At 44.6% G+C, this 26,409-nt stretch overlaps 1 protein-coding gene across 1 annotated transcript; it reads right to left on the reverse strand.

Moving 5' to 3' along the window:
- Positions 1–3,417: 3,417 nt before the first annotated feature.
- Positions 3,418–24,429, reverse strand: CACNG8 (calcium voltage-gated channel auxiliary subunit gamma 8). The gene is made up of 4 exons (XM_083376731.1): positions 24,261–24,429; positions 19,618–19,701; positions 11,101–11,241; positions 3,418–4,114 (listed from the first exon to the last, which is right to left on the reverse strand). Exons 1-4 carry the CDS (start codon positions 24,412–24,414, stop codon positions 3,471–3,473), a joined length of 1,023 nt encoding a protein of 340 aa, XP_083232857.1. The 5' UTR covers positions 24,415–24,429; the 3' UTR covers positions 3,418–3,470.
- Between the last annotated feature and the right edge of the window lie 1,980 nt (positions 24,430–26,409).

Here is a 26,409-nt window from a genome sequence, read left to right on the forward strand (position 1 = left end):
TATATATATATATATATATATATATATATATATATATATATATATATACCCACTTTATACAGAAAAACTTGGAACGGATGTTGCTTTTCCACTGAACAGTGTCCCCTTTCTCTTTCCACGTTTTAAATGTCCTTCTTTCTGAAGAGTTTTTTTTTAAAAAAATGATATCATTGTCACAAAAAGAATGGGGGGAAAAATCTCACCCTTCTCTACATTTTCTAAGACCTGCCTCCGAACAAAGAATACATTTTCACTAAAACGTAAGAGAGAGAGAAAAATACTAGTTCTCAAAAGGCTAGAGGAAACACTAAAGAGACAATTAACAGTTTCTAACTGTTTTTTGAGACATGGCTTTCCCATAATATTAGCTACTGAAAGAACAAAGCATGTCCCTAATGAACATCTTGGCAAACTGTATTTCTATTACCCAAACAATAAATTGTTCAAAGGTTTTAGTTACTCTTCATGACAAGTGATTGATTATATGCCATCAAGTCATTTTTTATTCCAAGCAACCACACAGATAGATTTTCTCCATGATAATTTAACAGAATAACAGAGTTGGAAAGGGCTTTGAAGGTCTTCTAGTCCCACTGCTGAAGCAGGAAACCCTACACCATTTCAGACAAATGGTCGTCCAATCTCTTCTTAAAAACCTCCAGTGGTGGAGCGCCCAGAACTTCTGGAGGCAAGTCGTTCCACTGGTTAATTATTCTAACTGTCTAATTTATCTCTAACCTCAGGTCTTCCAATGGTATCGTGATGAGAGCTGAGTCAAATCACCTTCTCTTCTGGCCTGGAATTCTGCATGTGTGACCCTAGAGTGGCAATCCTAAACCTGCTTAGTAGGGAATAAGCCCCATTAGGAGTAGGGCTGATATAGTAAAGACAAATAGGACTTTGCTATTAATTCTGTAACCTGTGAATTCCAAAGCAAAATTCAGTAGCCAGAATGATACTAATTCACTGAACAACCAGACAGTAGGTTTGCTTAGACACAGTTCTACTGCTTCTAATTAATACTTACTAACTAAGCAAGATTGCAACAGCCTCCATGGGCTGCCTATGTAGTTTCAGCTGATTTGAATATTTGTTTAATATACTGCAGAATGTGGATCATTTGGTCTACAGTACTTCTCATTCATGGAAGGAGAAGTAAGATTCTGGTGATCCATCTTTTAATTTACATTTAATTTTGGAATGTTACCAGCTTCTCTTCCATCCCACTTCCCTATACGTTAGATTACAGTTCTCCATTTTACTAATATCTATTTACCGAAAACTTCCCTGAGTCCATGTTTCAGGGTCACTATAAAAATTAAAATAAAAATAAAACAGTATCTATCTGGCACCTGACTGCCAGTCAACCCACATAGTCTTTTAATAATCTTGGTAAACCAGCAACTTTCAGCTTTTGCTTTGTAGTCAGGATGTAGCCAAAGTAAACTTTGGGTGAGAATGTCACTAAGTGGGAGATGGGGTAAGTAGCATATAAATTATGCACTAGAGCAGTGTTTTTCAAGTTTGGAAACTTTAAGATGCACGGACTTCAACTTCCAGAGTTCCCCAATCAATAGGTCTGGCTGGGGAATTCTGTGAGTTGAAATCTATACATCTTAAGTGGCCAAGGTTGAAAAAAAAACTGCCCCGGCTCTTAAGGGGTCCCTGGGTGCTGCAATGGTATAACAAGGAGAGGCGAGGTTGGCAGTGAGGATTTGCAGATTCAGGGAAAGCATCCACCAGTGAAAGAAATATGAGGGTAAGGAAGATCCTGTGTTTCACTACTGACCAAAAGTTTCGTTAACCAAGTCCTATGAAACATTTCAATAATTTCAGTAGTCTCTTCATAAATATCTCTCTGCGTATATTTGTCTCTGTGCACTTATAAATTTATCATATACTGTATGTAAAAAGTCTTCCTAGGAAGCTGATTCTGGGGTAGGTAGGACTAAGCAGAGATATAAACCATCTCTGTTTCTTTGTTTTAAAGTTCTTCCAGATGTAGAAAAGAAAATGATAACACTGGGAAAAATCTGTCAGTTGTTCTACTGCAGCAGCCTTCTCCAACCAGTTCTCTTCCAGATGTGATGGATCAGATCTCCCCTTATGGTTGTCTTGACAACTAGGGAACTATGGTTGAACGTATCTGGGGAAGTCTGCTCTGTGGGGTGGACAAGACAAACCACTAGGACTAGTTGGTAGAATATCATTCAATATGGACAAGGGACAATTTTATAATACAGCAAGGATTCCCTCTTCTCCAGAGGCAGCTTCATCTCAGGAAAAGCTATGGCTCGGTCTTAAGAGTTGGGCCAAAGTCAAGGATAAAAAGGAAGGAAATATGGCAAAGCTAGTGGATTCGAAATACTTCTGACAACCACTAGGGGGCAGTAGGTCCATTTCGATTTTCAAACCCACCCACCCCCTTTTTTTTGTACTTTTCTCCAGCACTGTTTTGGCACAAACTTTTGTCAGCCCTTAATTAAGCTGCAGTGGAAGAGAGGGTTTCCTTTCACCCCTGGAGGAAACAAATAATCTCTTGATCTACACTGCAGCCCCAAATTTGGCACGGTATGCTGTGGAAGCCATTTGTAGGAGGCTTAGGAGTGGGGGCTGGGCCTTCATCCACACTTGGCAGGCTGTAGGAGAGGTCTTCACTTCTTAGTGTATAAGAAGAATTACCTTTCTTCCCCATGGCTACAGAGTAAATAATCACAGCATTCCTTTTGAGTAGTCCACCATCAATTCTGGTTCTCCTCAAGGTGCCTGCTTGAAAGGACTGATGTTTGAGTAATTTCTTTTGATCTGGGGAATAAGAATGGGTGATCCCTGCACCCCTTTTTGAAAGCTTCTTGCTGAGCCTAGCCTGACTCCTCCATCTCTGTTCCACTAAAATTGTCGTCTTGGATCCTGTGGTTGGGTGAATCAGGGGAAGCAAATTCCTGGTTAGGTGGTTGGGTGAATGGATTGAGAAATGAAGGAGAGGGAGAAGAGGGGAAAGGAGTGGATGGAAAGAGAGGGGAGAGGGAGGAGGGGAGGGGTGAGAGAGGAGAGGAGATGAAAGAGGGGAGGGGAGAGAGGAATGGAAAGGAGAGAAAGGGGAAGGGTGAGAGAGAGGAGTGGAAAGGAGAAGGAGAGGAGCAGAGAGGAAAGAGGGGAAGGGTGAGGGAGAGGAGTGGAAAGGAGAAGGAGAGGAGCAGAGAGGAAAGAGGGGAAGGGTGAGGGAGAGGAGTGGAAAGGAGAAGGAAAGGAGCAGAGAGGAAAGAGGGGAAGGGAGAGGGAGAGGAGTGGAAAGAAGAGGAAGGAGGGGAGAAGATGAAGAAGCAAAGCAAAGCAAGCAAGAAAAGTGCTCACTGGGTGGATTGATTTCTCGCTTCTCAACATTCTGACTCGCCTGATGTCCTCTGGACAGTATTTTTTTTCTTCCCCTTTTTTTCCTTCCCATGCCCTCTCCTCTCTCAAGTCCATCCCTACACTGGCGTGGTCTTCCTGTTGAGTGTGTTGGTGTTGGAGGAAGCATCTTTACCCAGGGTACCAGTGGCTCCTGCTACCCCGGCCCCAGTCACCGTGACGGACACTCCGGGATCTTTGGGGAAGGTATTGTGCAACTGTAAGAATCCGCCACCAGTCCCAGTTGCCCCGGAGGTTGTTGCCCCTGTGGAGGCGGTCTCACTGGCACCGCCGTAGAGGGAACTGACGTTGGCCTTGGATGGGTCCCTAGACAGTGTGTACATAGAGATGTCGGTGGAAGGGAAGCCCTTCAGGCCAACGGGAGAGGTTTCTCGAGACTGGGATGGCTCGGTGGAGCGGGAGCTGGAACGTGACCGACGGCGGTATCGGAAACGGTAACTGGGCAGGCGCAAGATTGCCGAGGAGGAGGAAGAAGTGTTCTTCAAGAGTTCTGTGCGGCTTTTGCAATGGGCCTCGCGATTCTTCTCGATGTATATGTTGACTGCCAGCACGCCAATCATCTCGGCCAGGATGAAGGAAAGGCCACCAAAATAAAAGGACCAGCCGTAAGAATAGTGGCTCTTCTTCTCATCGTCACGTTTTGTGCCGGGATCACCAGCATTGGCCGAGATGTAGACAATGACGCCGATGATGTTACTGAGGCCTGTGGCACAGAGAAGGCAACAATGGACTGATTAGTAAAAGAAGAAGGAAAAAGGAAAACCCCTAAACTTGCAACCATTTGTTTAGCAAACATTTGAGGTTACAACAGAACTTTAAAAAAAGATGACTTGGAACCAATCTTTGCATTTACAACTACAGGTGGTCCTTGACTCACAACGGTTCATTTAGGTGACCATTCGAACTTACAACGGCACTGGGAAAAAGTGACTTATGATCATTTTTCACACTTACGACTATTGCAGCATCCCCCATGGTCCCGTGATCAAAACTGAGCTGCTTGGCAAGTGGCATGTATTTATGACGGCTGCAGTGTTCCAGGGTCATGTGATCACCTTTTACGACCTTCAGACAAGTCAATGGGGAAGCTGGGCTCACTTAACAACCATATTACTTGCAATAGTGGCAAATATCCGTAGCTCGGGGGGAGGATGAGGGTGGGGGTTCGTTCTCCGAGCTTGTAGGTTGGTGTCCGAACATTTTGTTACCAGGCTAGGTAACATCTTCAGCAGAGTTTAGGGGACGTCGGTGTCAGTGTTTTCTTTGTAACGACTTCAGGTGTGGGTGTGTCAAGTGAGGGTCTGTGTTGGGTCTTGTGATGGGCCAGACCCTCAGCTTTGCAAGCAAATGCCCCACCCCACACAAAAGAAGCTGTGTCCAGACTGTCTTCAGAAAGGCCAGGGCACACTGCCGTAGCACAACATTAAGAAAAGCATGAAGAGAAATGGCTGATTGACATCTTACTCTGTAACGGCAATCCCCAAAATTTCACATTCCGACACACAGCACCCTAATCACACCACACCACACAGCCAACCACTGTGCAAAAACGAACTCTACCATACACAAAACGGGTGTCGGAAATGACAGCCAGAATTCTCCAACCGCTAGGAAGAGCAATAGCCCATAATCCCACAGCCAGACTCCACCAGGAATTATCCAGAGCCAAAGACAAGATACAGAAGGATGAAAGAAACGAGGTAATCTACAAAATCAATTGTAACCCTTGCAACCAATTCTATGTGGGACAAACATCACCTCACTGAAAAACCAGGATCCACAAACACTGGCTGGCAGTCAAATGCCACAATCCCAAATCCTTAAATCGCTACCCACACTGACACCAAACAGCACTAGTTTGATTGGAGAAGCACAAAAACCATCGGCCATGCTACTACCCACCACACTCGTCAGTTCATCGAAACATGGCACTCCACAAGCAATTCCATCAACAGGCACATTGATCTACAACCAGCCTACGAACCCCTCAGAATCCAAATCAACTGCACAGCCAACCAGAGACCACCAACCCTCAACCGATTCATGCAAACTGCTTCCCACCAGCAATTCACCTCCCAATAACTCTGACCTGAGGTAACCTCCCCATCACAAGACCCATCACAAGACTCTCACTTGACACACCCACAGCTGACTCATCCCAAGACCCATTACAAGACCCTCACTTGACACAACCACACTGACCCATCACAACACCCATCCCAAGACTCACACTGATGATTCACACCTGACCCCTCAGAAGACCCTCACTTGACACACCCACACCTGACTCATCACAAGACCCATCACAAGACTCACACTGATGACTCACACTTGACCCATCACAAGACCCAAGACCCTCACTTGACACACCCACACCTGACCCATCACAAGACTCCCACTAATGACTCACACCTGACACATCACAAGACCCATCACAAGACCCTCACCTGACACAACCATACCTGACCCATCACAAGACTCCCACTGATGACTCACACCTGACCCATCACAAGACCCAAGACCCTCACTTGACACACCCACACCTGACCAATCATAAGATCCATCACAAGACCCATCACAAGACACTCACCTGACACAACCATACCTGACCCACCACAAGACCCATTACAAGACCCTCACTTGACCCATCACACCTGACCCATCATAAGACCCATCACAAGACTTCCACTGTTCACACCTGACCCATCACAAGACCTTCACTTGAACTATCACACCTGACCCATCACAAGACCCATCACAAGACCCTCACTTGACACACCCACAGCTGACCCATCACAAGACCCATCACAAGACTTGACTCACCATACCTGACCCATCACAAGACCCATCACAAGACTGTCACTTGACACAACCATACCTGACCCATCACAAGACCCATCACAAGACCCTCATGATACACCCACACCTGACCCATCACAAGACCCATTACACCTGACCAATCATAAGATCCATCACAAGACCCATCACAAGACACTCACCTGACACAACCATACCTGACCCATCACAAGACCCATTACAAGACCCTCACTTGACCCATCACACCTGACCCATCATAAGACCCAAGACTTCCACTGTTGACACACCTGACCCATCACAAGACCCTCACTTGACACACCCACACCTGACCCATCACAAGACCCATCACAAGACTTGACTCACCACACCTGACCCATCACAAGACCCATCACAAGACTGTCACTTGACACAACCATACCTGACCCATCACAAGACCCATCACAAGACCCCCACTTGAGACAACCATACCTGACCCATCACAAGACCCATCACAAGACCCTCATGATACACCCACACCTGACCCATCACAAGACCCATTACAAGACCCTCACCTGACACAACCATACCTGACCCATCACAAGACCTTTACTTGACCCATCACACCTGACCCATCATAAGACCCAAGACTTCCACTGTTGACACACCTGACCCATCACAAGACCTTCACTTGAACTATCACACCTGACCCATCACAAGACCCATCACAAGACCCTCACTTGACACACCCACACCTGACCCATCACAAGACCCATCACAAGACTTGACTCACCACACCTGACCCATCACAAGACCCATCACAAGACTGTCACTTGACACAACCATACCTGACCCATCACAAGACCCATCACAAGACCCCCACTTGAGACAAGCATACCTGACCCATCACAAGACCCATCACAAGACCCTCATGATACACCCACACCTGACCCATCACAAGACCCATTACAAGACCCTCACCTGACACAACCATACCTGACCCATCACAAGACCTTTACTTGAACTATCACACCTGACCCATCACAAGACACTTGCCACTCATACTTGACTCTTTACAAGACTTATTACAAGACCCTCATTTGACACACACCTGACCCATCACAAGACCCACTGATGACTCACACCTGACCCCACCACAAGACTCATTACAAGACTCTCACTTGACACACGCACACCTGACTCATCACAAGACCCACTGACCACACGAAGCCCTTATAAACAGAGGAGCACTGACAGTGACTTCCCCTAAACTCCACTGAAGATGTTACCTAGCCTGGTAATGAAACGTTCAGAAACCAACCCACAAGCTTGGAGAATGAACCTTCACCCTCAACTGTGTTACCAACGGAACAGCTGCAGTAGCTCACTTAACAACTGTGGCATGAAAGATTGTAAAGTGGGGCAAAACTCACCAAATGTTTCACTTAGCAACAGAAATTTGGGGCTCAACTGTGGTTGTACATCAAGGACTACCTGTATTGCAGCATCTCCAGAGTCATGTAACCAAAATTCAGGGACTTGGCATCTGTGATGTACTTAGTTGTCGCGTCCCACGGTGATGTGATTGCCATTTGTCACCTTCCCAGTTGCCTTCCAACAGGAAAAGTCAATGGGGGGGGGGACGCCCAATTTGCTTAACAGTCACACGATTCACTGAACAACTGCAGTGAACCGCTTAGCAACTGCAGCAAAAAAGGGTCATCAAATTGGGTACAATTCATTTTATTGCTTAACAATGGAAATTCTGGTCCTGATTGTGGTTGTAAGTTGAGGACTACCTGAATGACGATTCAATAGCAGGACTATAGCTGCATAGCTTCAGATTGAAGGACCTCTGGCAATACTGTAGCTGATTTTATTTCATTTGTATTGGTAGGCTGAGAACTATCCCTTTAAGAGACAGGAGAAGAACTTCTCAGCTCCTTTCTCTCCTTCTTTGGAGGAGGAGGAGGAGAGGGACTGGGGAGTAATACCCTAATTTTACTTTTGTTTTTTAAAAAGCTGAAAAGCACACTGGTATAAGTTGGTCATTAACTACTAATTTGAGTAGTGCAATCTGAGAAGCTCTGAAAGCTACAAAAAACGTGATCCATGGATCACAGCTTGCACACTCTACCCTGGATGACAGAGAACACCTACACACACACACGCACACACACACACACACACACAGAGAGAGAGAGAGAGAGAGAGAGAGAGAGAGATTGGCCTCTCATTCCCCTATTCAGAAAGAAATGCCTGTAACAGAATATTTGTAGCTCAAGGTTGGACTGTGGGGTCTGTTAGATACTGGGTTCGTTGCTTGATTGACGAGACGAGGCGAGTGAGTTCAGCAAAGATCATTTATTTGGTTGCTGGAACTGAACTGAGAAACAGGGCTGCGAGTGCAGCAATTTATACCCTGGCCTCTAGGCGGCGGCCAATAGGTTTAAAGCAACCTCTTGCCACCCTAGAGGCAGCCAATGGCGGTGCTGGAGACGGATTGTCTGAGGAGCTGGGAGCCATTAGCCAGCTTCCCTGCTTGAGCAACCTTCCAGCAATTAACCCCACCTGATATTCCTTTAGCAAGACAAAGCCCAATATATTACAGGGTCCTTGATGCTCTCTCAGCTTTGTGGTTTTCTTGCAAATGTTTCATTAGCCAACTAGGCAACATCATAAGTGCTAGAGGGGGATGGGGTTTGAATCATTGATGATGTTAACTAATTGGTTAATGAAAGGTCTGCAACCCCCCCCCCCCCCCAAGCTCATAGTGCAGCAAGGACTCCACAGAAAGAATTGCAAACACTTTTCTGCAAGGCCTCTGATTCTGAAACATCCGTGGTTTCTATTGGTACTTGGTGGTCCTTGACTTTCCTCGGGTCCTGCTGATAAGGGCCAAGATGCAGATTTTGATTATATGGCTGGTTGAATGGAAAGATAGAGGATCCATTACATTTAGATGTATACAATGGGAGGAGTAGGAAAATGAGAGGGCTTGGAGTCATTTAAAGCCCTTGCCTTATTTTACAGGACTGGAGAAGGAAGAGATAGATAAATGGATGGGTATAAGAATGATGAACGATGAATAAATAAAGAGCGGGAAGACGGAGAAAACATGGCATGTCTATGAATATGAAATAATGCGACATATGGGCTTAGCGCCTTCAAACGGTAAAGCCATTTGGGCTGTGTAGCACACTTGTATTGCAACGCTTAACCTGTACCTCTGGCTAAAATTAGGCTTGCTAATAAGATATCCTGGAGATATTGTAAACCAGGACAGTTCTAAACCCTTCCATATCGAGTAGGAAAGGAATCTATGGCAAATAGGAATGACCCTGTGGGAAGGATCCAGAGAAAGAAATATTTTGGGGAATATTAAAAAGGCAGAATATATTTCTCCAAAGGAATAATGGAGAAGATCTTTAAAAAGGCAGAAACGTCTCCCTCCCCCAAGCTAGAAAACTCAGCAGAAACCAGCTTTTAGAAATGCAGATGTAATAATCCATTCAGGAAGGTTGGAGCCAGGAAGCTAAAAGCTATGAGATTAGGAAGACAAAGACCTCCAAAATCTACATACTCCACCCATACTCTAAAAGACATGACCTTTGGTGACATAATAGGATTAGCCCACCTATACCAAAAGAGCACACTCAGACTCAGGTCAAAGTACATGACCCAGGAAATACAAAGCCTCAAACAGGAATACGAAACAACCTCAAGAGCCCTAGAAAGGTATAAAAACCCACCACTCCCAGCTACATGTGGTCAGCTTTCCCAGAGCCATTCTTCTGTCTGGCTCTGCTCTTCAATAAACCACAACCTTCTTTCTAAAGCAGTCTCCATTTTGTTTATTCCCAGCTTGGACAGGACCCTGATGCAGAGTTTTCTTGCAGCAACCCAAAGGTGCTTTTCCAAAAGGCAGCTGGACTTTGAAGACATTTTGCTTCTCATCCAAGAAGCTTCTTCAGTTCTAAGAATGCATGCGATATCAGAACGGCTTTCCCCCACTCTAGATCCCTTCATAGATCCATTCATAAACCAAGCCTGCAATTCCTAGAATTGCCAGTTACATTTCTGATTGCTATGGACACAACCGGAAGGGGAAAGTGGCAACCGTCGTGAAGCTGAAGAAGGATGCATAAAATGGTACAAAGCAAGTAATGGATCAGGAGAGATGGATTACAGCAGCGCCCTCCCCCCACCCCCAACCTTTTAGGCACCAGGGATCGGTTCCATGGAGAGAGGTTTTTCCCACAGACCGGAGAGGGCATGGTTTTGTGTGATACCTGCATCCCATGGTTGGGGCTTCGCTTGTTTGCACAGCCCGGTTTCTGGCATGCTGCGGCCTGGTGTCGGTCCACAGACTGGGGGTTGGGGACCCTTAGATTACAGGATGAAGCGTTTGGCTGAGAGCTCTGATGAACAAACTATCTATGGCACTAATCTCTCTACAGATCCAGAGAGGGACAGTTTGCATCTACTTACTGTACCAGCAGTCCTTGACTTACGACCATTCATTTAGCAACCATTCAAAGTTGAGATGGTGTTGGGGAAAAATGACTTGGAACCCGGTCCTTACGCTTAAGGACTGTTGCAGTGTTCCCATGGTGACATGATCGCTATTAGGTTGCTTGGCAACTAACAAGTATTTACGATGGTTGCAGCATCCCGTTTGATCGCCGTTTGCAACCTTCCCAGCAAGCTTCCATGAAGCAAAGGCAATGGGGGAAGCTAGATTCACTCATCAATCCCAGCGGAAAAAAGAGGTAAAATTGGACACACTCACATGAGGACTCACTTAATGACCACATCACTTAGTGACAAATGTTGCGGTCCCAATTGTGGTCGTAAGTCAAGGACTACCTGTACGACCCTCACTACACCACTTACCTGCAGCAACAAACAGGATGCCAGCACCTAGAATAATGTTGCGCTTCGACTTGTAGACACGGCTGGCAGCTACGCAGAAACCCCCTAGCAACAGCAAAAGAGCACTTAGGATAGGAAAGATGCTTGAGGCTCGTACCACTCCTGTGGAGGGAGGAAGGGAGGGAGGGAGGGAGGGAGGGAAGGAAGGAAGGAAGGAAGGAAGGAAGGAAGGAAGGAAGGAAGGAAGGAAGGAAGGAAGGAAGGAAGGAAGGAAAAGCAGAATATAAAACAGGGCACGAAACATGTTTCAGAGCAAACTTCTTACATATGGAAAATTGGCAAACTGGAGCCTTAGGATATGTGTATTTTCTCTAAGTTTTAGTTTTTGTCAGGCATTCAGTGTCTACAAATGCTTCAGCCCCACTTTCTGCATTTTAGAACTAACTGGACAACCCATGACTGATGGAGTTATCCTTTCAGAGATATTTCCTTACCTAAACCGAGAAACAAAATGAGCGTGGGTGGACAAAAAAAAGGGGGGGGGGAATGGGAGTGATTTCTGACTTCCTGCTGCCTTCCCCATTGATTTTCCTTGTGGGAATCTGGCAAGGAATATTTGGAAATGAGGATCGCACAACTGTGGCTGACTCTGGCCACAATGCAGCAGCCACAACTTTGTGAAAACGAGTGTGAAGATCCTTGAAATTTCAATTACATGATACAGTTCCAGATTTTGTATGCATTCTTTAAATAAGTGGACTTGCGGTCCCTTTATTCAAATATTTTTGCACTATTTTAATTTAATTTAATTTAATTTAATAATTTGATTTCTATACCGCCCTTCTCCCGAAGGACTCAGGGCGGTGAACAGGGCAATACACAATAAAAATCAAATACAAAAATTAAAAAACCATTAAAAAACCATTAAACATCATGCCCATAAAATCAATACATATTAAGTTAAAAACTAATTTTAAAAACCCAACCCTATCCCATCAGACCAGGCCAGCTTGTTCGAAAAAGAAGGTTTTAAGATCGCGCCGGAAGGAGCGAAGGTCGGGGGCCGTCCGGAGCTCAACCGGTAAGCGGTTCCAGAGGTCTGGCGTGCCCACAGAGAACGCTCTCCCCCTGGGGGTCACCAATCGGCATTCTTTGATCGGCGGCACCCTGAGGAGGCCCTCTCTGTGGGAGCGCACTGGACGGAAGGAAGTTGACGCCAGTCGCAGGTGTTGCCGTAGGTAATCCGGACCCATGCCATGAAGGGCTTTGTACGTCATAACTAACACCTTGAACCTCACCCGGAGAGCAACCAGTAGCCAATGCAGCTCGCGGAGCAGAGGTGTAACATGGGAGTAGCGGGAAACTCCCAAGACGACTCGCGTGGCTGCATTCTGCACCAGCTGGAGTCTCCGGGTGGACCTCAAGGGCAGCCCCATGTAGAGAGCATTACAGTAGTCTAGACGAGAGGTCACGAGCGCATGAGTGACTGTGCGCAAGGCATCCCGGTCTAGATAGGGCCGCAACTGGCGCACCAGGCGAACCTGGGCAAAGGCCCCCCTAGTCACAGCTCCAATATGCTCTTCCAAAGAGAGCTGTGAGTCTAGAAGGACCCCCAACTTGCGGGCCCTATCTACGGGGGGTAATAGCTCACCCCCCATGGCCAATGATAGAATAATCGGAATTTCTCGGGATGCCGGCACGAACAGCCACTCAGTCTTGTCAGGGTTGAGTCGAAGCCTGTTCCTCCCCATCCAGACCCGGACCGCCTCCAGGCAACGGGACATCACGTCGAGGGCATCACTGGGGTGGTTTGGGGTCGAAATAAAAAGCTGGGTATCATCAGCATATTGGTGATACCCAACTCCAAAACCACGAATGATCTCACCCAGCGGCTTCATATAGATGTTGAACAGGAGAGGCGAGAGAACCGATCCCTGAGGAACTCCCTGATGCACCATTTGGGCCAACTGAAGGTTACAAACATACAGGAGAGGTTTAGTGGAATATAGGTAAAGGTAAAGGTTCCCCCACACATGTGTGCTAGTCGTTTCCAACTCTAGGGGCCGGTGCTCATCTCCGTTTCAAAGCCGAAAAGCCAGCACTTGTCCGAGGACATCTTCGTGGTCATGTGGCCGGCATGACTATACACCAAAGGCACACGGAACGCTGTTACCTTCCCACCGTAGTGGTCCCTATTTTTCTACTTGCATTTTTACGTGCTTTCGAACTGCTAGGTTGGCAGAAGCTGGGACGAGTAACAGACGCTCACTCTGTTACGTGGCACTCAACCCGCCAAACTGCCAACCTTCTGATCGACAAGCTCAGCGTTCTAACCCACTGAGCCACCGCGTCCCTACATAGTGGAATATAGGTAACACCATCTGTTTTACAGGATTTTTCAAAGGATCCTAGGATTATATAATAATGACACACATAGTAGATATTAAACACTTTAGAATGACAGGGGAAAAGCACACATAGTATTAAGAATTAAGCTAGTCAATTAAATCAACAGATTTTACTGTAGGGAGTCAAATTGGTTTGGAAATTAAGGTGGATGAAGACCAGCCTATGTGGTAAATGGGGGAGGTTATTTTTCATAGCTGTAGAAGGGTATGGAGAGAGCCTTGAATAACAGTATGCAGCAAGTATGAGGAAAGTACAGCTAGTCCAGGGGTCGGCAACCTTAAACACTCAAAGAGCCACTTGGACTCGTTTCCCAGAGGAAAAAAACCACTGGGAGCCGCAAAACCTGAAGAGTTTAATTTAAAAGAAATAGAGGCTGCTGTGCATGAATTTTCTCTCTCTCTCTCTCTCTCTCTCTTTCCCTCCCACCCACCCTCCCTCCCTCCTCCTCCTCCTCTCCCTCCCTCCTCCTCCTCTCCCTCTCCCTCTCTCCGATCTTCTGCTCACCTGGCAAGCTGGCTTCACGCTGTTCTCGGACAAGCTGACACACATTCTTATTGGGCTGGCTCTCCTGTCCTTGAGAGCTGCTGCTTTCTGCTGCTTCCTGTGGAGACGCAGCAAAGGCAGGAGCCCCACTGAAAAAGCTTGTCAGCTTCTCAAAGAACAGTGTGAGGCTACTCTCTTTTTTACATACACACATACACACACACACACACACACACACACTCAGAGAGAGAGAGAGAGAGACGCACAAGTGCCTCTCTGTGTCTCTCTCTCTCTCTGCAAATGGCAGAGGATGACTGGGAGCTGCAGGAGAAGGCTGAAAGAGTCGCAGGTGGCTCAAGAGCCGCAGGTTGCTGACCTGTGAGCTAGTCCTTGGCTTACAATGATTCATTTTGTGACTGTTAAAAGTTACAACGGTACTGAAAATATAACTTATCTTTTTTCACACTTACGACCATTGCAACATCCCCATATGATCAACATCCCCATGAGATGCTTGGCAACTGACTCATATTTATGATGGTTGCCGTGTCCCAGATTTATGTGGTCACCCTTTGTCATGTTCTGACAAGCAAGGTCAACAGGGAATCCAGATTCACTTAACAGCCATGTTACTAACTTAACAACTGCAGTGATTCACTTAACAACGATGGCAAGAAAGATAGTAAAGTGGGGCAAAAGTCACTGAACAAATGTCTTGCTTAGTAACAGAAATTTTGGGCTCAGTTGTGGTTGTAAATTGAGGACTATCTGTATGAAATTTGCTAGGAAAAAACAGGAAGGCGTGAAGAAGAAACTCAGGATTCTCCCATCTCGATTCTCTTTAGTATAGAAAGCAAAAATGCACATTGGATCTCTTGTGGTATCATTACTTTATGGGTGATGGGCTAGTGATGGCCTTGCTTCCCTTCTACTTCCTTACCACTACTAGAATAAATTGACCAGGGATGTGATGCTGATGTCCAGAAGCAGCATATGGCCTATCCTTTGCTTCCTGATGCTATAAACTCACAGACTAATTCAAGGCGTTTGGCTTGCTCGGTGACTTCTTCATAGCATAAGGTATTAGATGGATTTCTTTTTTGGAGGGGGTGCTTTTGAATCGGTGCTGATTCTGGCAACTGCTTGAACTAGTTACTGCAGTTTTCATGGCAAGGTTTTGGAAGTGATTTGCCACTGCCTCTTTCCTAAATTTAAGAGGAAATGGTTGGCCCCAAAATGAACCAGATAGCTTTGTGCCTGGAGAACTAGAACTCCAATCCCCTGGTTTCTAGTAGGGTGCCTTAACCGCCACATCAAACTGGCTCTTCCATTAGATACCTTTACTTCTACTTGAGTTGCTATCTGGCAGAGGATAGAGATCACTCGCGCTCTGGGGTTGACCAAGGAGCAAATCAAAATTTGGTTTCAGAACTGTTGCATGAAATAAAAGAAGGGACATAAAGAAGGCACTGTTGGAGGTGCCACCTCAGCCAACGAAAGGGCACCCACTACTCTTATTTCAGCTGTATGTCAGTTTTATGCACTCATTCCTAAGTCTAGAGAATCTTGTTTCCTGATGAATCTTTTTTTTTTAAAAAAAGAGAGAGAGCAACATTCACATCAATTTTATGTGCATGTTTGTACAGCAAAAGCTGAAAGATGGCTGTGCTTTGATTTGTCTATTAATGACTGGGAAAGAGGAATTTTGATGGTTTTCATGAAAATGGGCTACATATTTTCAGGGGACATGCAAGAGTTTTGTAGACAACACATTCTCTGGGTAATTGTGTTAAAACACAAGCATTAACAGCGATTAATAATTGTCCCCTATTTTGAGTTCCGGGTCCTGTCTCCCAGGGTGATCAAAGAACTGCCTCAGGAAAGCAATATGTGGGTGGATATATTCAGTTATATCGCATCCATCCATCCATCCATCCATCCATCCATCCATCCATCCATCTATCCATCCAAGTAATTTAGAGCAGCGTTTCTCAACCTTGAGAACTTTATGTGTGAACTTCAGCTCCCAGAATTCCCCAGCTAGCATTCTCATGCTGGTTGGAGAATTATGGGAGCTGAGGACCAAATATCTTAAAGTTCTCAGAGTTGAGAAACATTGCTCTAAATTGCTTGGATGGATGGATGGATGGATGGATGGATGGATGGATGAGATTATATAGGCTGATTTAGAAACTATCTAACTCCAGAAGTCTCTGGCTATCTTACAATGTTAAAGCAGGAGGACAACAAGAGCAAAGAACATGGACATCCCAAAGACAAAAACTGGATAATAATCCATAGAGGCTGAGTGCCTACCTTATAGGTCCTGGGGAAACGGCCAGGTTTTCAACATTTTGAGCATCTTCAGGTTGGACCTATGTGGGTCTCTTGGGGAATATTATTAGAGCACCACAACAAGAAGGCACCTAATTGGATGGGATTATATTTTTTTACTGTCTGAAGCAAATTTCTCAGTTGTGCCCTTATTAAGACAAAAATGGTCTTCTGTCCATTACAGGTAATGCTCGACTTGCAACCATTCATCTAACGGCCATTTGAAGTTACAACAACACTGAAGTGACTTAACACTTCATTAACATGACTGTTGCAGTGTCCCCAGGGTCATGTAATCAAAATGTGGGTGATTGACAACCAGCATGGGGCTTTCCAGGGTCCCCTGATCCCCATTTGTGGTCTTCCCAGTTGGCGTCCGACAAAGTCAATAAGGGAAGCCAGATTCACTTAATGACTGTGTTGAGTCGCTTAACAACTGCAGCGATTCGCTTAACAACCATGGCAGACAAGGTCGTAAAATTAGGCACGACCCACTTAACAACTGCCTTGCTTAGCAATGGAAATTCTGGTCCCAATTGTGGTCGTAAGCCGAGGATTACCTGTAATTACATGAAAACCTGACTAATGTCCTGCTCTTTAAACTGTAAACTGCGTTTTAAATGCAGCTTCATTAACAATGATGTGTATAAACAGGGTTCACCAACAAGCAGGAGAGTAATTGATTCTATTACATGAATAATGTATTCCTGACCCTGCATAAACAGCGAATACAAGTGAGGTCTCTTCTAAGAGAACACAACTTTTGGTGATTTGTTGGATATAGGAACACAGTTTTCTTGGCAGCTTTTCCGAAAAGATGTGATGCGGACACTTTCTGGAAAGGTTTTCAACTTCCTTGTCTAGCCCAGGGGTAGGCAACCTTGGCTCTTTTATGACTCGTGGACTTCAATTCCCAGAATTCCTGCACCAGTATGGCTGGCTCAGGAATTCTGGGAGTTGAAGTCCACGAGTCATAAAAGATCCAAGGTTGCCTACCCCTGGTCTAGCCGATAGCTCTACAGTTCCCCAATGAACACACACTGAAGTATTAGCTAGGTTTGATCTTGCTTAGCTTCCGAGTCAAAATAAAGTCAGCAGTATACTAATTACGGATTTGTAAAGTGAAAATTTATTTACCCCATTTATTTAACCAAATTTGCCTAGACATTAAAATTAAGATCAGAAATCAGGCCCTAAGATCCCTGATTAGTAAAGTTCTGACGAGCAAATTTATTTTTCCAAAAAAAAAGAAATCAGATTTTTTTTTCCTATTCAATCTGTGATTCGACAATCACAGATGTTGAATTCCCTCCCAAGGAGGACTAACAAGCTCCTTTCCTCGCTTTGGAAGGGGGGAAAAACAACCCCTAAAACAAAAAATGAGTTTTAAAGAAAACTTCCCAGTTGTGATACTACTAAACCTAAACAGGCCTCTGATATACCCACAACCAGATCTTTCTTATAAACGATGCTTGTTTTGACTGTGCTCTGCAGACGTATGCTACGGTTTTGGACACTGAGGTGTATTTTGAGCATTTGTAAAAATTGCCTTTTATTATTATAGGCTTCTTTACAGATATGATGAAAAAGGATAACTTTTGTCCTGCATCTGGCAATGAACGAGACCTTGCGCCTTATTTTATTTATTTATTTTTTGCATCTGGAATTTAACTCTTAGGTCAGTAGCCTAAATAATTCTTAAATGCAAGTAGAAAAATGGGGACCACTACGTTGGGAAGGTAACAGCGTTCCGTGCGCCTTTGGCGTCTAGTCATGCCGGCCACATGACCACGGAGACGTCCTCGGACAAGCGCTGACTCTTCGGCTTTGAAACGGAGATGAGCACCAGCCCCTAGAGTCGGAAGCAACTAGCACGCATGGGCGGGGGAACCTTTACCTTTATATAAGCATATTATTTCTCACTGAGCCTGCCATAGGTTAACTTCCTCTGCAAATATTGATGTCCCTTGCTTTTTGACCAGGAGGTAAAACTTTAATATTATAAGACTGCAGGAAAGGGAGAGACACCAATAAGGGAGCAATAGGGATCTTCCCCTTTTCCTTTGGCACACAGAAAGCAATTAAACGGCCATTGTCAAAATTTGGCTGGAGCCTTACTCTGAAGCATAATCCACATAATGAAGATGCCAGCCCTACCTTCAGTATTTGTGTTTGTGTGTGGCTGTGCTGGTGGAGGGTAGGTGATGGCAGAAGGAGGCACACGAGAAGCTTCTACTGGAATATTCAGAAGTTTGAAAAAGCTGCATCTATCTCGCTGTGGCTTCTTTCTCCTTTGCCAGGCATCTCCCCCCCCCCATCACCACTAAAACAAAAATCACATCTCTTTTATAGGAAAGTAAACCAATACATCTGTAACTACTTCATGTGTCTCATCCTGTGGAAAACCTGAGTGCTCAGTAGCGCTGTGGTGGTAAAAGTATGGCGTCCCTGAGGGTTTTACTCCGCTAGTTGTTGCCGACTATAGGAGGCGGTGCTCAGCTCTGTTTCAAGACCATTGAGCCAGCACTTTCCAAAGACATTTCTGCAGTCATGTGGCCCGTATGACGTCACGGAGCTCTGTGACCTTCCCACAGAACTGGTATCTATTTATCTACTCGAATTTACATGCTTTCGAACCGCTAGGTTGGCAGGACCTGAAACAAGGACGGGAGCTCACCCCATCGTGTGGTGCTAGGGCAGTGATGGTCAACCTTTTAAAGACCGAGTGCCCAAAACCCGCCCTCCCGCCCCGCTCCGCCTCCCGCCCTGCCTGCTCCGCCCCTGCCCACCCCCTGCCCTGCCCTCCTGCAGGGCCACCCACCGCCTCCATGGCCCGCCGCAGATCGCCCAGGCAGCCCTGCAGCGCCATGGCAGCCACCCCTCTGCCCGCACCCTGCAACATCATCTGCACGCGACAGTGGGGTGCGAGGGCGGAGTCTTGTCCCTGCTGCCCGGCTGCCATGTCCTTGGCTGCACTGCTCCATGCAGGTCGTGCCCAGGGGGCGACTCTCCTCTAGGGGGGCTGCTGGTGAGGAGAAGGCAGGGCTGGGGCGACCGGACATGCCCACAGAGAGGGTTCTGAGTGCCGCCTCTGGCACTCATGCCATAGGTTTGCCACCACTGTGCTAGGGTCTTGAACTTGGGCTGCTGGCTTTCCAGCTGAGAAGTCCAGCATCTTAACTGCTGAGTCACTGCACTGCCCTTTCCCTATGGTGGGATTTCATTGAATTCCATACATTCCAAAGAACAACAGTGACAGGGCATTGCCGAGGCCAAGATAGAAGAATGAATAAGCCACCTATTTATACATACGTAGGAGGTATTCCGCACTGTCGTGATCATAGTCTGTGTCCTCTGGAAAATGGTTGATTTTCACACACACCCCTCGCTTCAACCCTGCAAACAGGAAGAGACAAATTACCAGCTGTTTGGGGATTAGACCAACGTTATTTGGCATCATGCTGGAATTAACCCCATGCTGGATTGTCAATGATGCTACTTTCCTTCTCATTCCCAATCTTACAACAGCATTTTCCAGCATGATGGGAACAACATGACCCTATTTGGAGGCCATTGAGTTACAGAAGATCATTTGACATCATCACAGACTAGTTTTACCAAGCTGATATTGGATGTATATCTGATACCAGGCCTCCGTTATTAAATGCTAACCCACCCAATTCTCCCTTGCAATGTCTAACTGTGACACTGGGAACAATTGTTCAGCACAACCCTTTCTGATAAGCTTTTCAGTCAGCTATATCAGTGTTTTTCAACCTCAATGATTTTAAGATGCATGGACTTCAACTCCCAGAATCCCCCAGCCAGCTGGCTAGGGAATTCTGGGACTTGAAGTCCATGCATCTTAAAATTGCTGAGGTTGAGAAACACATGCTGTCACCAGTGGATGCTAGAATAAGATTTATAAAGCGAGTTACACACATGCTACCAATTTTGCATCCATAACCTTTAAGTGTAGCTGAGCCCACTTACAAGGAAGACTTAAGGGTTTGGGATGATTAACTCTGGTGGCTTTAAGATGGGGTTAGGAAAATGCTTGGAGGATTGGAACTGGGTAACAGATGCTTAGCTGAATCTCGGAGAGGCAATGGGGTGGAATTTCTATAGGTTGTCACTATTTCTATGCCCCAAATGCTGTTTTCACAAGAAAGGTGTGTTTTGAGAAAAAAAGAGAAGAAATCGCTTGAGTGTTTTAGCTAATCAATCCCCAAAACTGTATCAATCACTCTCTGTCTAGTGCAGGGATAGGCAACCTTGGCTCTTTTATGACTCACGGACTTCAACTCCCAGAATTCCTCAGCCAGCAGGAATGCTAGCTCAGGAGTTCTGGGAGTTGAATCCACGAGTCATAAAAGAGCCAAGGTTGCCTACCCCTGGTCTAGTGTATCCTTCCTCAACTGAAACCCAACCAGCATGTTAAATTCAAAGCTGCAACTAGCATACATATGGTGCTGTATCTAATTTGCTTCTTTTAAAAGCCTCACTCTTTAGTGGCTTATGTACCTTTTTTTAGTCAAAAGCCAGCAAGATTTCTTCTACAACAAATGTAAAACCAAAGTCATAAAACCCTAATTAAAGCCTGTATTAGTAAAGGAACTGTAGAATGCTGAAAATAATTTAACAAGCCAAATTAAATAAGTGCTTCTTTAACGTAATTGGGAAAATGTGGAAATGCCCTCTTTGCTGAACACATCATCTGTAGGAGAAGGGGCGGGGGGGAAACGGGAGAAGCTATCTTACGCCTGTCAGATGTTCAGAATGTCAATACCCATCTAGAGTGACTAGGGGCAAAGGATTATGGACATGGAAGTCCAAAACATCTGGGTGACAAGAATTACGTCCCTTTGTGATCTGCATAATTTTCCTCCTACTTAAGAGCATCCAAATGTCCTTCGAGTGGCCTTCGATTCCTACCGTTCTTTTGTTATAAGCCAGGTTAACTAGAAGATCATAGGGGTAAAAAACCAACCCTACTTATGACAGGTTGCTTAATGACCATTCCAAGTTATGACAGACATCCCCAGAGCTACTTATGCCCTGTTTTCAAAGTTAGACAGCTGCACCCATCCACACAAACACCACACACCATGGTCATGTGATTGTATTTTGGGCACTTGGCAACAGGTTCCCCTTTACTGCTCTTTGGGGTTCCCAGGATCACGTGATCATGATGTGTGATGTTGTTTGCCAGTTTAAGCATTTGCTTCCAGTTTCTGGCAAAAAAGGCCATTGGAGAAAATGGTTCCACTGAAGGGCTGTGTCATTTATTTAACAACCGATGCAAAAAATGTAACAAAAAAAAAATCACTCAGGTCTGGTCATGTGATGCCTCAACTTATAACCACAATATCTTAATGATCATAATTCCAGGCTACGTTATGGTTGTAAGTCAAGGACCATCTGTTACCAGATAAGGATGTGTTGTTTTAACACCTTAATCAGGGAATTAGGTCCATTCTGGAAAAAAATTGATTTGCCCCACAGCAAATGGGGATTGCTAAAAGGAAGATAGCAAAAGTGTTGGCTCTATCCTTATGAAGGCTCACAACATTTAAAGGCAAAGTCAGGGTGAAAACGCAGGTTCTCTCTAAGTAAATGTGTGTAGGCAATGTGGCAGCCTGTTTACTGTTATGTAGGTGAGGTGAGGAATTCAAGAGCAAGACAGTGCTTTATATGAATAACAAATACATATTTATACTTAGTATAATGCCTGTCATAACAGCCAAAATGTGTTGGCTTGTAGATACGAAGTTATCTACATGAATTCCCTGTCAGATCACTTTTGTAATGTTATCTCAGCAGTATGTCTATGGAGATTCTCAGTCATCCAGGTCATAGTTATCCAAAGGTGCTTTTTCATGAGTCAGAATTGAACAGCCCTCTCTCAACAGTGGGGGAGGGATACGACACCATCTATCTCCAGCCTACAACACAGTCCTTTCAGCAGTTCCAAGAAGACTCAACACCCATTGGCACCACTCAGGTGACCTTGAGGACCTCCAAGTGGCCTCCACGACTGTCTAAAACAGACATGTCAAACTCATGATGTCACGTGACGTCACACAACGTATCGGAGCCTTTTCGCCAGTGCCGGCAGTGGGGTGGGCGCGGCTTCCGGATGACGCATCCGGCCCGCGGGCTGGCAGTTTGACACTCCTGGTCTGAAAGAAGGCAAATGACCAGCTGTCTGCAAGGAGTATAAATCCTTCCATTCCCCACCATCCAGTCAGAGCTGAAGAAGCTTCTTGGATGAGAAGCGAAACGTCTTAAAAACAACAACAAGAAAGTCCAGTTGCCTCGTGAAAAAGCACCTTTGAGATATTTCAGCAGTATGCATTTCCCCCCAGGAATAAATACCTGCATATAGGCACGGGGGGGGGGGGGGGAAACTAACCTCCTTGATGATCTCAATAATCTAGTTGAATCTCACATCTCATCTTGGCTTTTTGGAGAGGTGGGGCTGCTTATGTTAAATGCTGGCAGATTGGAGCAGAACGATGGTAACTGGCTTTCCAGTGCAAGAGACCAATATTTGAACTGTCATCCTATTAAGCCTACCTCACCAAAAGCTTCTCTCCATAAGTTGTAATTAGGCCATGTTCTATGCGGGAATCTGGAATTTGTTCAGTTGCATTTTACCGACCATCCAGATGGTGGTAATTGGGCAACCTGTTCTTATCAGATGTTTTCTGTTAATCTACCCATCTTTATTCAGAGCTTCCATCTTTTCCCAGGAATCAAATACAATTTGGGGCAGTTTCCCAAATGTAGATTAGAAGAGCATTATTGAGGCTTTTCAGAACTATTGTGCCTTTAATTACAAACTTCCTCTTTGTGGCTTCTGCCTGATTGCTTCCTGTTCCAAATGGAACTGCAATTTAGATGTCTATTAATCAGCCTCTCTTTCCTTGAACTCTAAGAGTTTTGATTACTGATTTCCTCTTTTTCTTTATGTTCTTATACTAAAAAAAAGTCTTACAGTAGAAAAGAAAAAAAAAAGTAATTATTTAAATTCTCTTATCCCATGAGGAACAAGACCCATGAGGAACAAGACCCAGTTTATTTATGAGGATTCATCAATTATGCTGATGTTGTACAGTACAGAATGCAATTAAAAGCAGGAGCTGTGAGGTGGGAACTTCTAATTAAAGGTATGCTGGAAACCTTTGCTGACTCAAACTTACTTAATATTATAGAAACTCGTGAACACAAGCTCGGCTGGATAATACGGCACCAGGGTAAATGTAAAGTAGAACTACTGTTTTAATTCTGCATTCAGTTAATTTAGGGGGAAACAATGCCTCCCAGTGTGGAAGCAATATTGGTTTTTACACAAGCTAATCAGTGCATAATTGCAGTATTTAAAGCTTTTGTAGTTTCTTGTCTTCTGCCTCTAGACCTTCTCTTTTATTGGATAAATTCTCTAGTAAAGAAATCATCTCCTTAGAGAACTTGGTCATTAATTGCTCCAGGTTTGATCTACTGTAATATGAGGGGTCCTTGGTGCTCTCTGAGCTTGATTGTTTTCTTACAGATGTTTCATTACCCATATCAGGTAACATCATCAATGCTGGTAGTCATAGTGAGGATCAGGGCTTTTTTATTCTCATAGAACGCTCAGAATGGTGTTCCGGCACCTTTTTTTGGATGGAACCTTGTAAGGTAGGCAAGCCAGGTTGTATGATGTGTGTGAGTTCCAGCACCTTTTTCTTTTACAAAAAAAGCACTGGTGAGGATGATGGGTTTGGGTAATGAAACATCTGCAAGAAAAAACCAAGCTCCAAGGACCCTTCATTTCAACCCTGAGCTGCAAATATTTTTCTTTATTGATACTGTAATATCTTGTGGTACACCTGTTGTCTACCTAAGCTTGCTTTCCCACAATGCTAGAATGTTTTCTTTCTCAAACCTGCTTCAACAAGTGGGCAACTTACCTTCTAGACAGCATATTCTCCAGAGACCTGAATGGGTGAGTCCTCCTGGATCTTTCTTATCTTTCTGGGGTGTTTCCTCAGTAGAGATATTAGTGGTATTGCAAATGAAGGCACGAGCATACAGCCAGTAATCTGTGCCAATGGCGATGATCATGAGACCAAAGGCAGCAAAGGCCCCCACAGTTGTGAGTAGGATCTGGACACCTTTCTCACACCAGACGATCCTCTCTTCATTCCAGCGCTTAAGTGACTCCAGCTTGGCGGTAAGAAACGACGCCAGTTGTTACAAATGCAATCAGCAGAGGCAGTGGCGATTATGGAGGCCTTGCCTACTGTATTTAGATCCAGTAGGCAGGATCTGGAACACAAGTTCTTTTGAGAAATGAGAGAGAATTTTCTTTTGCCTGTATGAATGCGATGAAGGAACCTGGATACAGAGTAGGCTAGGAAGATTGTTTCAGCAACGTCCGCAAAGAAGCTCTTGAAACTCCTGTGAATCAAGCTGGTAGACGTTCCTTTGGATTTCTTCTGAAATGTTGTATGTTGGATGCCCCACTCTTCAGGAAAGATGAACAGATGGACTTCAAGAGAGGTTTGAAAGAAGATACAGGAACATCTGAGGCAATTTCTGAACAACTTCCAAGAATTTTAAGAAAGCATATGGATAATATATGAAGAACTTTTCAAAAAATTATGCCGGTGAGATTTGTGGAGGACACAGTTGGAAGATGAAGATCGGATATTCAGCAGACTATGATATGTTGGGAAATTTTGGAGAGATGGAGCTTCTAGATCACGGCCGTCAAAATCCTGAAGAACTAGTGGAAAAACAGCTGGAAAGTAACCACAGGACATCCACTGTTGGAATACCAGATGGTTATCAGGAAATATCTAGATATTAACTACAGGTTTTTGGAAGCCTATTTTCTTGGAAATCTAATGAATCCTCTAGTCCAGTGTTACTCAACCTTGGCAAATTGAAGATGGGTGGACTTTAACTCCTAGAATTCTGGGAGTTGAAGTCCACACAAAGTGGAGAAACAAAAAGGTCTGCCACTAAGATTTGGTAGCAGGAAGAAGGGGGAGAGGGAATAGATAACTTTTAGATTTCTTTTTATGTCTACTGAAAATTTTTACAAGCCCCCGGAAAAAAATATTCAAAAATACTTCATGGTGTCTCCTAGAATTTTTCATTCACTCTTAATCTACGGCTTCAGGAAGTTTTCAGAAATGACTGAGAATACACTGAGTATCCTTATGTCAAATCTTATTTGGTTTATTTCCTTCTTTTTGGCTGTATGAAACACCTTAAATTCCAGATTCTGCTTTTCAGCTTGACGCTCACCTTTATTTAAGGGGTTGATTGATTTACTGCTTGCCACTCAATAAGGAGTCAGCCAATATTATTTTTGAGTAAATGGGGCAAAATGAAGAAAAATAAAGAGTTGAGTATATATAAAAAAAGATTTTCATACAGAAAAGAGTTTGCACCCCATTCATTGCTGCGGTGTTAACTACAGGCATCCTGATCTTTTGGAACATTTTATTATTTATTTTTATATAAATAAGATTATGATCTAAATTCACCACTAGTACATGTAGCCCTTGACCTGCAGCCACAACTGTGCCCAGAATTTCCATTGCCAAGCGAGGCAACTGTTAAATGAATGGTGTCTCGTTTTACAACCTTTTTTTGCCAGACTTGTTAAGCAGATCACTGCAGTGGTTAAGTGAATCATGTGGTCATTAAGCGAATCTGGTTTTCCCCATTGCCTTTGCTTGTTGGAAGCTGGCTGGGAAGGTTGCAAATAGCAATCATATCACCTTGGCCCAGGGCAAAGTGCTAATGGCCAAGCATTCAAACTTATATCCCTTGAGCACAGGGATGTTGTGATGGTGGTAAGTGTGAAAACTGGTCATAAGTCACTTTTTTCCAGTGCCGTTGTAACTTCAAACGGTCACTAAATGAATGGTTATAAGTCGAGGACTACCTGTAGCTTCAAGTTTGATTTGTATAAAAACATTGGAACGACAAGACATAAAAGCTATAGAAGTAGACAGTACAAGCAGGAAGCATAAATAAATGCAACACAAAAGCTAATTAAACACATCTCAGATATTATTAAGAAGCATGAAAATAATAGAATGT

Source organism: Vipera ursinii (genome assembly GCF_947247035.1).
Source record: "Vipera ursinii genome assembly, chromosome: Z".
In the NCBI taxonomy this organism is placed as follows: Eukaryota; Metazoa; Chordata; class Lepidosauria; order Squamata; family Viperidae; genus Vipera; species Vipera ursinii.

What these genes read in the sequence shown, in the direction of transcription:
- CACNG8 (XM_083376731.1), bottom strand. Translation starts at nt 24,414, where the DNA reads ATGATCATCGCCATTGGCACAGATTACTGGCTGTATGCTCGTGCCTTC. An exon ending in GAGAATATGCTGTCTAGAAG is followed by an intron (nt 19,702 to 24,260) that starts GTAAGTTGCCCA and finishes TCCTGTTTGCAG; the next exon opens with GGTTGAAGCGAGGGGTGTGT. An exon ending in CAGTGCGGAATACCTCCTAC is followed by an intron (nt 11,242 to 19,617) that starts GTATGTATAAAT and finishes CTCCCTCCACAG; the next exon opens with GAGTGGTACGAGCCTCAAGC.